The 15,261-nt window shown below is 39.4% G+C and overlaps 1 protein-coding gene across 2 annotated transcripts in view; it reads left to right on the top strand.

Moving 5' to 3' along the window:
* dph1 (diphthamide biosynthesis 1) overlaps positions 1-15,261 on the top strand; it is a 70,637-nt gene that overhangs the window by 31,396 nt on the left and 23,980 nt on the right. For both annotated transcript variants that reach the window (XM_086080481.1, XM_086080480.1), the window contains exons 4-5: positions 4,841-4,962; positions 12,499-12,653. In XM_086080481.1, coding sequence (XP_085936607.1) covers positions 4,841-4,962; positions 12,499-12,653 — 277 coding nt within the window. The remainder of the gene's footprint in view (positions 1-4,840; positions 4,963-12,498; positions 12,654-15,261) is intronic.

Here is a 15,261-nt window from a genome sequence, read left to right as displayed (position 1 = left end):
CCAGCATGCAGTGAGTGAAAGGCTGATGGATTTCCAATTTTTCAAACATTTGCCGTTTTACAATTTGCATTCGTTTGGAGTACAAGGGAGCTCCCGGAGGAAAGTCTCACCCCTACTGGGAGAACATGCTAAGCCAACAAAAGTGCCTTTGACTGATTTGTAAGCACACTGAGCAAATATTTTGTTGCTGCCAAAACATGAGGTTGTTGTGAGGGGATCTATAAACATCAGCATTACTGCAAAGGTCATACTAATTATGCTGTAATGTTACATACATTAAATCTCCTAATTAGAAATTAGTCCTGCAATTGGCTGGCAACTAGTTCAGGGTGTACCCCGCCTTTCAGCAATGTCGGAAGATAAAGTAAGGTATGTTTGGGGCGACGACGAAACAGAAATCTTTTTGGAATTAAAGCAGCAAATATTTTTGCAATTTTAGATGAAAAACAGCAACGAAATGCTACAATATATCAAGAATTAAAAAAAGGAAACTCATACCATGTCATCGCACGGCGCAGTTGCTTCCTGTTTTTCTTCTTCTTCTTTTCAATTGCTGGTGGATCACATCTCAATGTGTATACGCCACCTGCAGCCGTAGAGTCCCCTCTCAATATTTTCAAAAGCAGAAAAAAACTGATGGAAACAGGCATAAGTCGCATGTCCATTTTGCGCATTTTCAGTAAATTAGCGTAAGAAATTCGAAACACTTGTATGGAAACCTGACTAATGTGACTTAGTTCCATTAAACTTTGTGTTTGGCTGATAAATGTGCATATCGAAGAATTTTTATTATTCCGTTGACTCAAAATGGCACCATTTATCCTTGCGTTGCACATTCGGTCGTCCATCCTTGAAATGGGAATTAGCATTCCTAGCAAACAAACAGATGGACAAAGAAACACAAATACAGCACCCCCACAGTGTGGCCTTGGCGGAGCTCTACGCGACCGAGCGCCATTCCAGGTATCTTTGTGAAGGCGGAATTATGCATACCGCTGTCTGCTGGATGAGATTTCAAGGAAGGCATTTGTGCCTATTGTGCTATTGCCAAGTGTTAGGTGTCATTGATGAGAGTAGTTTGTGTACCCGTGGGATGATCTCAAGTGTTTTTTTTCCCCCACTTTTCTCTTCGCCTGCTGTGACATCTCCTTGGAAGGCAACACGCAACGACAACAAGTTTCAGCTTTTCAAAATCATTACTCTGCTTTCATTGCATCTCCTGCCACGCTAAAATAATAATAACGCCAGAGGCTATTTTTGGCAAGCCTATTAATTTCTTTAACTGTGGTTCAAATAGTTGGATGGTACAATCCGCTCATACTGAAATCTTTGTGCGTGGGAGCGCATGTTCATCCATGGAATACAGCCGTTCTCGACTTATGTTTTTGTGGCAGTGGAGTTTATTACAGATTCAAATCGTTTGGTAGTTTCTCATCCGCATTGAGACTAACACTGAAGACCTAATTAGGAAGAGCTGTTATGCGGTTCACAAGCTTCTCTGACATCTTAATTAGATCTTAATGACATTTCAGTTGGCACGGAAATGAGTAAAACCATACGTAAAACTCGAAAAGCATCAGACATCGGAGATAAGCAAAAGATGATGACGTTTTCATCGAATTTGTTCCTTATACGTATAAAAACTGTCGTGCAGTATTTCCTGCGTGAGAAATAATATGATGGGGATTTGATTAACACCAATGCTCTTTCCATTCCGTCTCTCGCAGTCTTTCACTCCATCTCCTCGTCTCCGTCCCTTTGGGATGCAGGACCAAGCATGGCTCAGTAATTACCCTGCCATGTCCGAGTGGCATCGCATGTCTCGTATCGGCTTCGTAATCGAATTCATAGCGTTTGTTACTGTGACAGTTTAGTATACTGGTTATGGTAATGATGATATAGATAGGCAGTGCCAGTTGAGATAATGTGAGAACGGTATATCTTGCAGATAGATGGCTGATTAGATACAATGCTCCCTTGCGCATTGTGCATTGTTCTGAATACTCTGCAGTGGATTATCAATCCATTTTCTTTATGAATAGTGAGAATGTCAACTGCATCGACTACAATTGGGGTAGTCATCTATTAAATAGGTAGAAAGAGTACTACAGTGTTCCCTTGCTGCTTCACAATTGTGTTGTTGCAGTTTCACTGTATTGTGGTATTTTCATTTGTGACCATAACTTCATTTATCGCGGGCTTACCTCGCTATGTTGCGGCTATTTTTCTTTCTTCTTTGTCGGCGTAAGATTAGGCCTCTTAATGATTCCGGATTCACCAGAAAAGGCTCGATCTTTCTGGCATCCATTAAATAGTTCAACTGAGAATATGCAGTCTCCTGGTTGTTATTATTAATTTAGCGAGCATAATTAGTATAGCGAGCAACCTGAATGTTGTGGGCCCAATCCTGACCTTCCAAGACTGCTCAACAGTTGGTGAATGAGGAAACTGTGTTGCTACAATTGAATAATGTACTACTGTCAGGTTTATACTAACAATTTATTTTTAAAGCTACTAACTTCCCCTTTAAAGCTTGTTTATGTGTGAGAAGAGTGTATACATACTCTTTTTGTTCCTCATGGAAAAAGTCTAGCATTTTTTGGGCGGAGGCGTATTTTTCAAGACGTGCTTGTCGACTAAATGAGCATCTATTGAATGGCCAGCCGTTATTTGAGTACTTTTTGCATGGTGCTTGCTTATGCCAGCAGTCAGATGTCAGAACAATAGATGGCAGCGAATGAGAATGTTTGGCGAGTGCAATTATCCCCCGCAGTAGGCTTGATGCACACAACACAGACAAAACCTTGACAATAGAGAGGGTAAGTGATTCTGATTTTGAAGGCAAATATTTATTCTCCTCAGATGAGTCGCTGCGTGTGTGTGTGTGTGTGTGTGTGTGTTGCAGGGCTCAGCTGCTACCACCCTTGACTTGAGAGCAGCCATTAGGGGGAGAAGGGACACTGAAAATAGGCAGCGAAAACTCTGGGATGATGAGGACGATCCCCGAGAGGCTGCAAACCAGATTACATCAGAGAGAGGGAGGGAGGGAACGCTAAATAGAAACTTTGACTGAAGCCCCTTGTGAGGAGCCGAACCGGTGACAAACACATCGAGTGGATGCGGGTGTGAAAGATTTGGCAGCTGGAGGCTTATTATCAACTGTCCGTCGGTATCTACAGATTGTTCAGTGTGGAGCCACGTCTGTTTATCGCTTGCCTTCGTTCCCTAAGACCCCTTGTCTCATCTCTCCTACTGTTCTCTTACCTAAATCTGCCAGAATAAAGCCACAAATACCAGAGAACTATCGGTACCTCCATTTACAGCCACCGCCTCATCTACCTCCCTAACAAGGCCTCAGGCTTGCTCCCGCTCCCCTACCGCGTCCTCTCAGACTTTATTCATTTTACTTAACCTTTACGGTCTGTCTCAGCATTTTATTTGCCTCTGAGGAGTGATGAAAGTAGGCTCTTGTTTTTCTGTAGTGGGATGGACTATTTACAACCTTATGTATCTGTATAATCACATCAAGTTTTGTTTTGTTTACCCAAAAGATGTGACACATGCGATTTGCACAAACTGTAAAGCCTCCAAGCAATCAAGCAAGTCGGAATAGTTTATTGTATTACTGAATGCAATAGCGTTCAGTATTCTCTTTACAGCTTTGATGCAGCTTCTGACCTGAAGAGGTCGCTTAAAGCAATGGTGGTTATTATTGCCAAACGGTGGCAGTAGAGTATAAGAGAAGACCAGGGCCATGTTGCAACAAACTCTTTTTGCCAGTGTTTTCAACAGGAATGTGAATAATGATACGTAGCTATATTTTAATGCTCATTGCTGCAAAATGGAAACGGATACAAATATACTTTTTTTTCCTGCTGAAAGAAGAGACTAATCTTTCTTTTGGTAGGTTCCATGTTTTTATAGCGATAGAACACAATATTCTGTGGGCCTTGCAAAATCAGTCAAAATCTAGTAAACCAGCTGGGAGCGAAGGGGGTTGCTTCAGTGAAAATGGCTGGGAGTGAATGAGTTCATGTTGGACCATGACGGACCATGGAGCATAACTTTTTAACGTAAAAAGAAATGAAACGCTCTACCTTTTCCTTTAATAACTTCCAGTAAGTGAATCAATCCATATGACGGAGTATGGAGAAAATTAGCAATGAATGAATTGATTGTCGGTTACACCAAATGAAACATTCATTAGCTATAGATTGGTCTAATTTTTCCATGCAGACTAATCATTTTTAATACTTATTTTGAAAAATAACACAACAAACATCCTGTCATCCTTCAACAAATTTGACTGAATCAACAGCGTCTCCGTTTTATTTGTAGTGCTTTTCATATTGCATCCATCGCTTCAGGGTATGATTGATCAATTAATTGACGTATCGATCATTATGCCTATCTAATTTAGATGCATGTATATTGGATAGCACAGCACAAGATTTAATACATCCAACTTAAACATTAATGCGAGGAAGCACTTTATTGATTAGAACTAGAATGAATGAGTGGAATGTTAATGAACAAAATTGCAGTACTACCCAAGAGCCTCTCTTGATATAGTGAACTTGTGGAATCTAACCAGCAGACAGCTTGTCTCACGCCTGCTAGAAAAATGCTCCTGAAATACTGTGACTCAGCCATTGATTGATGTCACGTACTATTTGGTCATTTCTGCCCACTCGTAAGTGAATGGCAATTGGTCTTCTTCAACTCTCTCCTTATCACATGCCGCGAGAATCGATTCGCGCGACGGTCAGCAGGCAAGAGGGGGGTGCGTAAGGTTCTGCGGGGCTGCACTAATTAGCGTTCACGTGTGCATTCGCGGCAGGTTCACAGAAGCGGATACCATCGTGATGGGGGACGTAACGTACGGGGCGTGCTGCCTGGACGACTTCACCGCCCGAGCCTTGGGAGCCGACTTCATGGTGCACTATGGCCACAGTTGTCTCGGTGAGTCTTTTGTATTGTCTATGTACATGTTTATCGCAGATGGAGGACCAAAAATGCCCAAAAATAAATCAATTGTGACAGTAAAAACGGATATAATTATTTGTATTGTCAAAATTAGTGTGTTAATTTTGAATTCATTAAAATTTCCGTTAATTCCACTATTTTTTTCAACGCGCGATGAATAATCGCCTGACAGGCTGACACCCATATTAATTATATATATATATATATATATAGAGAGAGAGAGAGAGACTTTTTATTTATTGGTATTTAATCTATTTATATATTTACTTTTGTATTTATTTCCACATTTATTTTAATACTTATTTTTATTTTTTGAGTCTCGTTTTATTTTTGTATTTATTTTTACTTGTATTTATTTATATATTTATTTTACTTCCATTTATATTTATTTGTATTTAATTTTTGAATTATATTTTCATATCCATTTTTATTTTCACTTTTATTTATTTATTATGTTTTTAGTTTGACATTTTTGGTCCTCCATAGTTTATGGTATGTTTGATATGAATTTGACTTCAACTTCAGTACACAACAAAACTGTCCAAATTGGTGATCAGCTTCAGTTCTTTTGTAGTGCTTCAAACTACTGTAGTAGAATCAACTCCGCTTTGCCGCTATTGCTTCAAGACACAGATGAATCATTATCATACAAATGGGGCGGCCTACAAGAGGGCTGAGTGCAGACTGAAAGAAGTATTGATCAACTGGAACATACATCGGTAGGCGCATCAGACCTTTTGGAATCTAGACATGACATTGACCCAGCAGATCAATGAGGAACATGCATTAGATGTGTCCTCCACCTTCTCTCGGACCTTCACCCTCCGCCCGGCTTGCCGTCTTTTACCGAACAAGCGAGGAAACCCAAATCGATCGTTCTGCTACATCGCTGCCTCTTCCAAATGCCAGCAATAGTCTGCGGAATTGTAATGCCCTCCACTTGTTGAGATGATGTGTTACTGGTGCAGCTGTATGTTTACATCTCAGATAGGACACAATTGTCGATGGAGAATCCAATAAAAGCAAATATGTGATTGCTGTGAAGATTGATAATGTTTGCTACAGTGAATACACCTATTAAGAGCATCAATTATAAAAAAAAAAAAAAACGTATTTCAAACTCATAATCTCCACAGTTCTGTTGAAAAGACTTAAAAGTGGCCAAGTGCATGTATTGACTCTTCTGGGAAAGGAGTCCATCATTATTGCATATTTTCTGGACTTGCAATGCTGTCATCTCTTTCAATATAATTTAGTTTTGGGCAGAGGCTGTCATTCAAAAAAGAAAAAAAAATCACATTGCTTCTGGTAAAGTAATTCATTTTCATTTATTAGGACATTAGTATTTTTTGACTAAAGCCAGTGTGTATTAAATGTACATTTTCATGTGCATTTTGTCTTGACCTTCCCCACCCCCTCGATCACAAGGACGTCACATTCGCATCGTGTCAGGCACCTGTGACAGATCAAAAGAGTTGTCGTGACTCGTAGAGGAACTGTCTTCGACTTTCATGTTCATGCTCGTGTTTCTCCTTTTGTGTGCCGCTGTCATCTTTTGTGTTTTGTCATCATGAAGCTCAACTCGCTATAGACCCTGATTCTAAAGAATAAAAAAAAACGCACCAAATCAAAATAGAATGCTTTGTAACCCTTTTCAATCCTTGCTCAATATAAAATGATACCAAGAGGCGCTAGTTCAAATCCAAACTAAAAGTGATACCAAATTTTTCAAGCTACATTGAGTATAAAGCAATACAAAAATGACAATTCTATATAATAACTAGTGTGGGAATGTTTGGCATTTTATTATTTTTTTGATTGACCATAGAGAAAATGAACAGTCATTTGTTTTAGTTGCCCTGTACTACTACTAACCCATTTAAACACAGAATTATTTTTATCTTACCAAAGACAAACATACAACAGCAGACTGAAAGACAGTCTAGCATCCTGTGTTCTTCTTCAGGCCAAAAACTAGCATAAATGTAGTCAACAGCGCCTCTGCTGTTTGCAGCCAACCCCCCCCCCCCCCCCCCATCAATATATGTTTGTACCTTTCAAAAATCCAAAGAACATGACTAACCCAAGTTTTCTTATTTCTTGTTAGTACCAAGTCAATTAGGACATTTCAAATCCCCTCAATCAAATATTAGTTAATGTCAGTATAAGCTAAGCCTTGGCTTTGTGTTAATATTTCATATAAACGTGTGTTTTTTTTAGTTTGGTGACTAGATAGTGAGGTGGCCAGAACAACCCATTTTGAATAAGATAATCAACTTTAGCTGCATGTTCATCTACAATATATTAACTCTCCCAATTACAGATGTTGGGAATGAGATGGACTTATCAGTTAACTCGTTGATTTCCTTCATCAAGAAGGATAATTAGCATCAACATGTTGGAGTCTAAACAGAATTTGAACCCCTTTATCTTCAGATCGTTCGACTACGTTAACTTTAATTACGACAGGAATTGGATTCTTTCGTCATGATTAAATAACAATGTAGAAGATTTACTTTTACTTACTTTGTAACCAGAGATTTTCCTAAATGTTTTAATGAGATGCATTCGAGCTGGAATTGGCTCTGACAAGTTGGACAACAATGAAATTATGCCGTCTGTTTAAAGGGCCGTTATGTATTCCCTTAGTCCAATTCCCAGTCATTGATGTTGTGCATTGACCTAATTGCTGTTGCCAACATTCATGGAGAGGGATGACACCCTTGACGACGGCGTTTTAAAAAAATATTTATGAGTACTGAAATGTTTCAATTAGACAAGATTTCTGTAGTTGTGTTACATTGAACTCATTTCATAAATGAATTAGCGCATCAAAATCGTCTAAACATTTTGACGAGATAAGACCATTCCATCCTGCCAAAGGAGCTTTTGTCATCTAAAGACAGAATTGCTGAGTCTGGCATCTCTTGATTATAAGGTATTGTATTGCATAGCTTTTTTTACACCATGAATGCCTTGTCTGCCAGTTATATATATATTTTTTTTTATTAGCGATATAATTTTGCTATCATATTGCCAAGTTGATTCATCTTGATCAAAACTAAGCAGAATGTTTGTCCTCAGATTTTTATACTTATTCAGTAGTAGAGTGATTAATGCACTCTTAAAAAGAGATGGGACATTTTCATTCTATAATGCTTCATGAAAAATATCCACGATTGGCATAATCAAATTATTTTAAAATGTTTTGTACAAATCATTTGGAAGCCTGCCATTTGTCCTGATTTTGTACCATCAATAGTGTTTTCAATTTCTCTAGCACCAATTTCTGTTTCCAGTTCTTCACAATATCCATTTGAAATATGTGGTATGTCAAATTGATGTTTAAAAAATTAAAAAAAAAGTTACATTTAGTAGCCTAATCAAATTTGTTGAGCTGACAGGTTTCTCAATGCATTATTGATTTTCATGTGATCTCTTACATTCTACAGAATTTTTGTAATTTTCAGTTTCGGTTCCAATTGCCATATTTTCATTTGCCGTTTCAGATTTGGTATTCATTAAAATGTTTGTAGTCTTAATAGACTGTCAGTAGCTCTAAATGCAGATAATTCTTCATTATCTGCTCTTAAAGTTGACTGGTTCCTTTTGGTTATTTACCTCAAAGATTTTCTTAAAAGCATTTTTATCCCCCACTTGTAACCGCTCGGCACGACGTTTCTATGACATTGAACTTTATATTTATAAATAAAGGCTTTTGAAAACTTCCTTTCATACATGGCTTAGTGTTGAATTCAAAGAATTCATCTCTCTGCCTTCCTATATAGTTTACAAATTCTTCATGTACTCTTATGTTGGGAATGCTATTGAGATGGGTCTCTAACCATTTTTTTCTTTACATCACGAACAAAAATGGTATACGGTCTAAAGTCACATTCAGGTCGTAAAATGCCTTGTGTTGTAAAGTTGACGGAATTAGAAAATTGTTGACTTGTGACTGTTTGAAAGTTGATAATCCGCAGGAGCATGCCTTCACCTTGGCGTTCCTCTTTCTTCATTGTCATTCAGATTCAAATTCTTTGATAAACTGTTATATAACTCTTCTCCTCCTGTTATGTGATCAGCACCTGTTGAACCTATCCATACCAGAGTCAAATGTGCAATGACATTTCTCACAATTGCAAATTGTCCATTTAACTCAGTGACTAACAATTATATGAAGAATTTTGAATCATCTTTATTAGGTCCATACACATTTGGATGACCTCCTCCAAAGGTGAGTTTCTTTAAAGAAAACCTCACCTGTTTAACTTTATAAGTTCCAAAAAACAAAGTTGGATTTACTTCTCAAGTCATTTAAAAGGATGAAAAAATAAAAGCGTAAACTTGAGCAAGCTGAGCCATAAGTCAGTTGCTCAAGTTAAGCATGTAGAGGAGCATTACAAACACTAACACTAGAAAGTGTATAAACAAAACAAAAAACATGAATGAACATTCCCCCTCTATTCCCCCCACACCCATGAGGGCACTACATTTGTCCAACTGACTCATGTTGTGCTGAAAACTGGTCCGCCCACAGTCGACTAAAGAGGGGAAAAAAGTACCCAAAAAAGCTCCATCGCTCTCTGGAAAGAAGTTACCAAAAAAAAAGCTCCATCGCTCTCTGCTAGTTAGAGCAATTTCCATGCTCGTGTTTGAGATGAATTTTGTAAGAAGATCAGTGATACATTTTAATTCAAACTTGCACTCATTCACAATTCCTCACAATTTGAGACCAGTTATACACTCAGGTTTGTGCTTTTACTTCCACGAACTTCTGAGCAATTCAGTGTCCAAGGTTGCGTCGTTCTTGGCTGATAGGGTGCAATTGTTTCTTCATCTGATGCGTTCTGGTCCCAAGGTCTGGAAAGACCCCCTAATGGCCGATTTCTTTCTTGGTCCGGCCAGTTGGGGTGACTGCCATCTTGTCCTTGTAGTTTAAAAACCTCATTATTGGTATCTTGTGTGATGTCCAGATGTCCCTCATTGCTCCAATGCAGTGTTCCCTCTTCAGAACCAAAGGACATGACAAGGGTAAGTTCAGAACCTTTGGAATGAATTGGAACAATGTGGTCAAATCTAGCAAAAAAAAAAAAGTCAGTTTCTCTTGATGCAAGTATTTAATTCCCTTTCCTCCGCTAAGTTTAACGTCATCCCTATCTTTTGGGCGTTCACCAGTGATGCAAAACTCGCGTTGATTTCTGCTGCTGAGATCAGTGGTTCTCAACTGCAGTCCCCGAGTAGAGCCTGTTTTCCGTGTCTCCCTCAGCCAACACAGGTGTTTCAAACGATCAGCTAATCAGCAAGCTCTGCATGAAGCCTGATACCTGACAATGATCCTCAGCTGTGTTGGCTGAAGGAGACATGGAAAATAGGCTGGGTATGGGGTACTCGAGGACCGGGGTTGAGAACCACTTGCTTAGACGAACTTTTCACATTTTTAGAAGGACACAATGTAGCACTTGTCTTTCTACAGGGTACGATAACTCTACAGTATAATAGTGAACTCATTTTACTTTACTTGCTCCTAGAGCACACCTCCAGGTTATAGTCCATTGTTTTGCCCAAAGACAAGTGCGTCTAATGAGGATAAGCGCTGTAGAAAATGGATGGATAGACGAATGCTTCAAGACCCAATTAATTAAGTATCTTATTGCCACAATTTTGCAATTGACAATACTACAAGTAATCTGGTATGGCCATCCCCAATAAAGAAGCAATGTTTGTCTATGTCAATGTCCATAGAATTAACTCACTTAAACGTGAAAGTGGTCTCATAAGGTTGAAAAAAAAGTTGAAGGTTTGGTTAATCACAGACAATCATTAAGTTAACGTGCACATTTTGCAGCCTCAATAACCACATTGATGAGGTCAGTGAGTTCTGTCCATCTCATTGACTGCGTCTCTAATTGTAGCGTCTTAAAAGCCGGCTGCCATCCTCACTTCAGCGCAAATCGATTGTTTGCCCTTTACCTTTTGAGAGTACCCATAAACAATTGACAGCTGCAAGCTTGATTGTAGATTCTACTCAACTTCTCCAACCGCCCATCCCCTCTCCTCATGATATATTAAAGTCCTGGGAGATAGCCCACTTGTTAAAATCCCAATTCCCAATCCATTCCTTTCCAGCTCGGACCGGATGTCATAAATCACTTCTGTTGTCAAGTAACTGACAACCTTCAAACACATACACTTGGTTTATAACTCTTGTAGCCCTTGTATCATACGGAATGTATACACTATGGTATTAAATGTTCTACCTCCATCTCCTAAATTTAACTCTGGCATTTTCCATCTCCCTTTAACTCATTCACTCCCAGCCATTTTCACTGAAGCAACCCCCTTCGCTCCTGTTTTTTTTTTTTTTACTGTATTTGACAGATTTTGCAAGGCCCAAAGAATATTATGTTCTATTGCTATAAAAACATGGAACCTACCAAAAGAAAGATGAGTTTTTTTCTTCCATCAGGAAAATAAAAGCTATATTTTTATAGCATTAGAATATAGCTAAGTTTCATCATTATTCACAAATCAGTTTAAAACACTAAGGAAAAGAGCCTTTTTGCAACATGGCCGTGGTTGATCTCTTATACTCTGCTGCCACCTGCTGGCCGTTTTTTGTAATAACTACCATTGCTTTAAGTGTCCTCTTCTGGTCAGAGGCTGCATCAAAACCTTCTGTTAGCTCTAGTATTAAAACAAACAAACGTATATATAAGTTTTTGGGACCATGGTAATATTTAAAATAGAACATATTTATACGTTTTTGGGAGCAAATGAGTAAAAAAAAAAAAAGAATGTCTCCTTCCCTCGACTACCATCCCAGCTGCTTTGGGTCCCAGTGTAGGGACGAGTCATATCTCACAGCCCTGCTTGTCTCCCACACTTCGCTCTCATCCCTTTTCCATGTTACGCTAATCTAGACCATGAAATACCGGCTTATACAACATGCAACGTAATGGGCCGTTGGCTCTGTGGTAACAACAACTCCATCTGCAAAATCAGTGTAGCGCAAAAACAAGAATAATTGTGATAATTAATGCTAATGGTGAAAGCCTAGTCTTCTTCCATTTTCTTGGACTTTGTTCAACATTTCAGTCATCAGGAGTGTGTCAACATACAGTAGCTCTCCTCAAGGCACGACTGCTTCCCAAATGGCCCGTGAAATGAGTGACATCAATAGTTATCACGTGTATCTCTGCCTTACCTTAATAATAAAGCCCCTAGCATCGGCTTCACACACACACACACACACACACACACACACACACACACACACACACACACACACACACACACACACACACACACACACACACACACACACACACACACACACACACACACACACACACAGTGAGGTTGGTCTATATCACAAGGGCGCCTATGTACTCATGAACATGTCCCATGCACTCACGTTTGAGGCGCCATCAATAGTGCTTGTGCCAAAGGCTCACCTGACACAGCCATTTCAATTATTCATCCACTTTTCTTTTGTCTTCATCTCCACAGTCCCCATAGACTCCACTGCCGGAATTAAGATGCTCTACGTGTTTGTGGACATCCAGATGGACAACGCACACTTCCTGGACACGGTCAAGTTCAACTTCACTCCCGGACAGTCTCTGGCGCTCGTCAGCACCATTCAGTTTGTGGCTGCGCTACAGGTAATGCAGCGCTAGCGTGGCATCACACGTAGCTTTTGTTGTGGGAGAATTTGAATTGCTTACTGTTTATTATGCCTCCACTGGCAAGTGGATTGGCTTCATGCTGGGGATGGGCATCGCAAGACCGTTTCTTCATTCATCCAGCTGATCGTGTATTGTTGCTCTTTAAGTCCATGTCTGTTGTAAGTAGTAGTTGTTTGACTAAAAATGTTGCTTTCTTAAAGCCAGATTTGGATGTGAACTATTTTTTGGGGAGAGAATTTTATTATTTTCAAATCATTTGGTCATGCAAGAACGAGGCATGATTGATCAGAAGAATTTCTGCTGAGTTTGAAATTTTGCTGACTTCAGCTAACCGACGTTTAACAGCCACAACTTGAAAGTGCAACATGTGCAAGTCAGGTCATTGCTGGACCACACTTTGAATTTCCATCTTAGATGGTTAACTCATGTCAGGTAGAATACAAATGGCCTTCTAAAATCGAATATATGCCCATCTTAAAATAAAACTAATGAAGTGTCTTGAGGCTAATAAGCAAGTGTGTTTTGCGCAATGAAATCTTTATCCAGGGAAGACATTATATTCCAACAAGGCTCTTAACAATTAAACATGAACTGTTTGTTTAAAAGAAAAAAGTAATTTAATAGCACACTGCTGCTGCCTCTTTACATTGAAATGCACAAGCTAGCTCGGAGTCGTAACTCTTGATTTCTACAGCAGCCCATCTAGACAGGATTAGGCCTAAAGGATTTTTCTCAATTTGGTATCTACACACATGGGAAAAATTCTATACTCTATACTACCCCTGTTAATGAAAGAAAAGCCCACGGTGATCACAGAAATAACTTATTTTTATTAATAACAATTTGGCCTGTACTGCAATTGGGGGTTCAATAACTTGCTCAAGAACACTTTGGCATGGATCGAACCCACAACCTCTGCATTTGGAGACGACCATTCTATCCTCTGGGTCATGCCGCCTCACAAAAATAAACCAATAAAAACCAGACATTGCTTTTGACTCATGGTTCAACAGAATCATATTAAAAAACAAACTTATGAAACCGATCTGGACAAAAATGTTGATGGTACATAACTCAACTGATAGAAAAGTGAGAATGCACAATGAATTCTTACTTGATGCCATTCTTCTTGTGAGCACCATATCACATGAGGAACACATTGAGGGAATAATAGTAGTAAAGTATTTCTCAACAAAAATAGTCAACGTAATTATGCACGTTTTATGTTAATGTCGCTAAAGCAAAGGCTTTTTAGAAAGTCTCCTCCGCTGTGAAACAGTGTAAGCTAAACTGGTAAGCGGAGGCATAAACCAATGATGCAATCATTGCATTTTTCATTTCATTAATACTATTAAGTATTTGTATCTTCACTGCATAGGCACACATAAATATTTCTGCGTATTTTTCTATTTAACGATTTTCTATCCCTGCAGCCAAGTTCAACTCAAGTGTGGGTTTGAGAAATCCGTCACAAGTTATTTTGGATTTGAAGGCTGGCGTGTACTCTGAAGCCCGCTCAGCTCCTTGCTGACATAAACTATAGAATTTTTTTCACTTTATTAAATGAGTTCTTTAAATCTTAATGCCTTGTACAGACTCATAAGGTTTCCCCTAATGTAATTGCTGTTAAACTGAAACCACGCTCTGTCATGCAGGTGACTTTTTTCCACATGTTTGAAAGCGCCCGTGTGTGTATTTAGCTGCACCGTATGAACTTCGCCTCCAACTCGCGCAGTGTAGGCTGCCAAAAAGGTCCCGCAGTATGGGCGGCAGGAGCTCAGAGTTCGCCCTCACTCCCTGTTGACTGCCTTAAATTAGCTTTTAATCGTTCAATTCATCCGTCATCCTCCATGCGCTGTAGCTAATTTGTTCTCGGCGCTCTCATCTCTTCACTTTGCCTCAATTAATATACAGTCCAAGCGGCTGAGAAGAGGCGATTTATTCCATGACGCGTCGGAGCTGCAAATCAAGTTGGCAGTCGTGTGACGGAGAGGAGCGAAGTCGTTAATGACCGAGTGAGGATGACTTTGGGATCTCCAGTGTAATCTTTTCTGACCTCTTTCTCCGTCTTTTGCATCACTGCCCTATTTTAATCCCGACATTCATTCCCCTGTATAATTTTGCATACATATCCCACTTTGCCTGCTTTTGGATTCACTCTGCCTTCCTGCTCTTATTATTTTTTTCCCTTCTCTTCGGTATGGAATACAAAGAGAAAAAGGGTTGGTGGGCTGTCAACTGCAAAAACATGAGAAAATATGTGCAATGAACAAGGCAATCAGGGGCTTCGATGAACAATGATAATAGCCCGCTGGCGTTTGCGAAGAACTTTGAAAAATGTTTGCAAGCGAAGCGGCTTGATGAATATGACATAGCATAAACGCGAGCATAACATTAATGGGATGTGCGAGCTAATGAAAAAGTGATCGCCTGGCGTAGTCACGACAACATTATTGCGCACGCTTTTGCAGGGGAGGACAGTGAACAATGAAATGTTCAGCGTTGCAAATTATTCCGAGCAGATTGGCGCGAGGTTAGAGGCTGAGCGAAACAAAAAGTATGATTTTTCTTAAAATATTTTTTT

The sequence above is a fragment of the Leptonotus elevatus genome, chromosome 7 (assembly GCF_054856555.1).
Source record: "Leptonotus elevatus isolate MCC_2025b chromosome 7, RoL_Lele_1.0, whole genome shotgun sequence".
NCBI classification, from domain to species: domain Eukaryota; kingdom Metazoa; phylum Chordata; class Actinopteri; order Syngnathiformes; family Syngnathidae; genus Leptonotus; species Leptonotus elevatus.
This window is presented reverse-complemented; position numbering and strand designations above follow the sequence as displayed.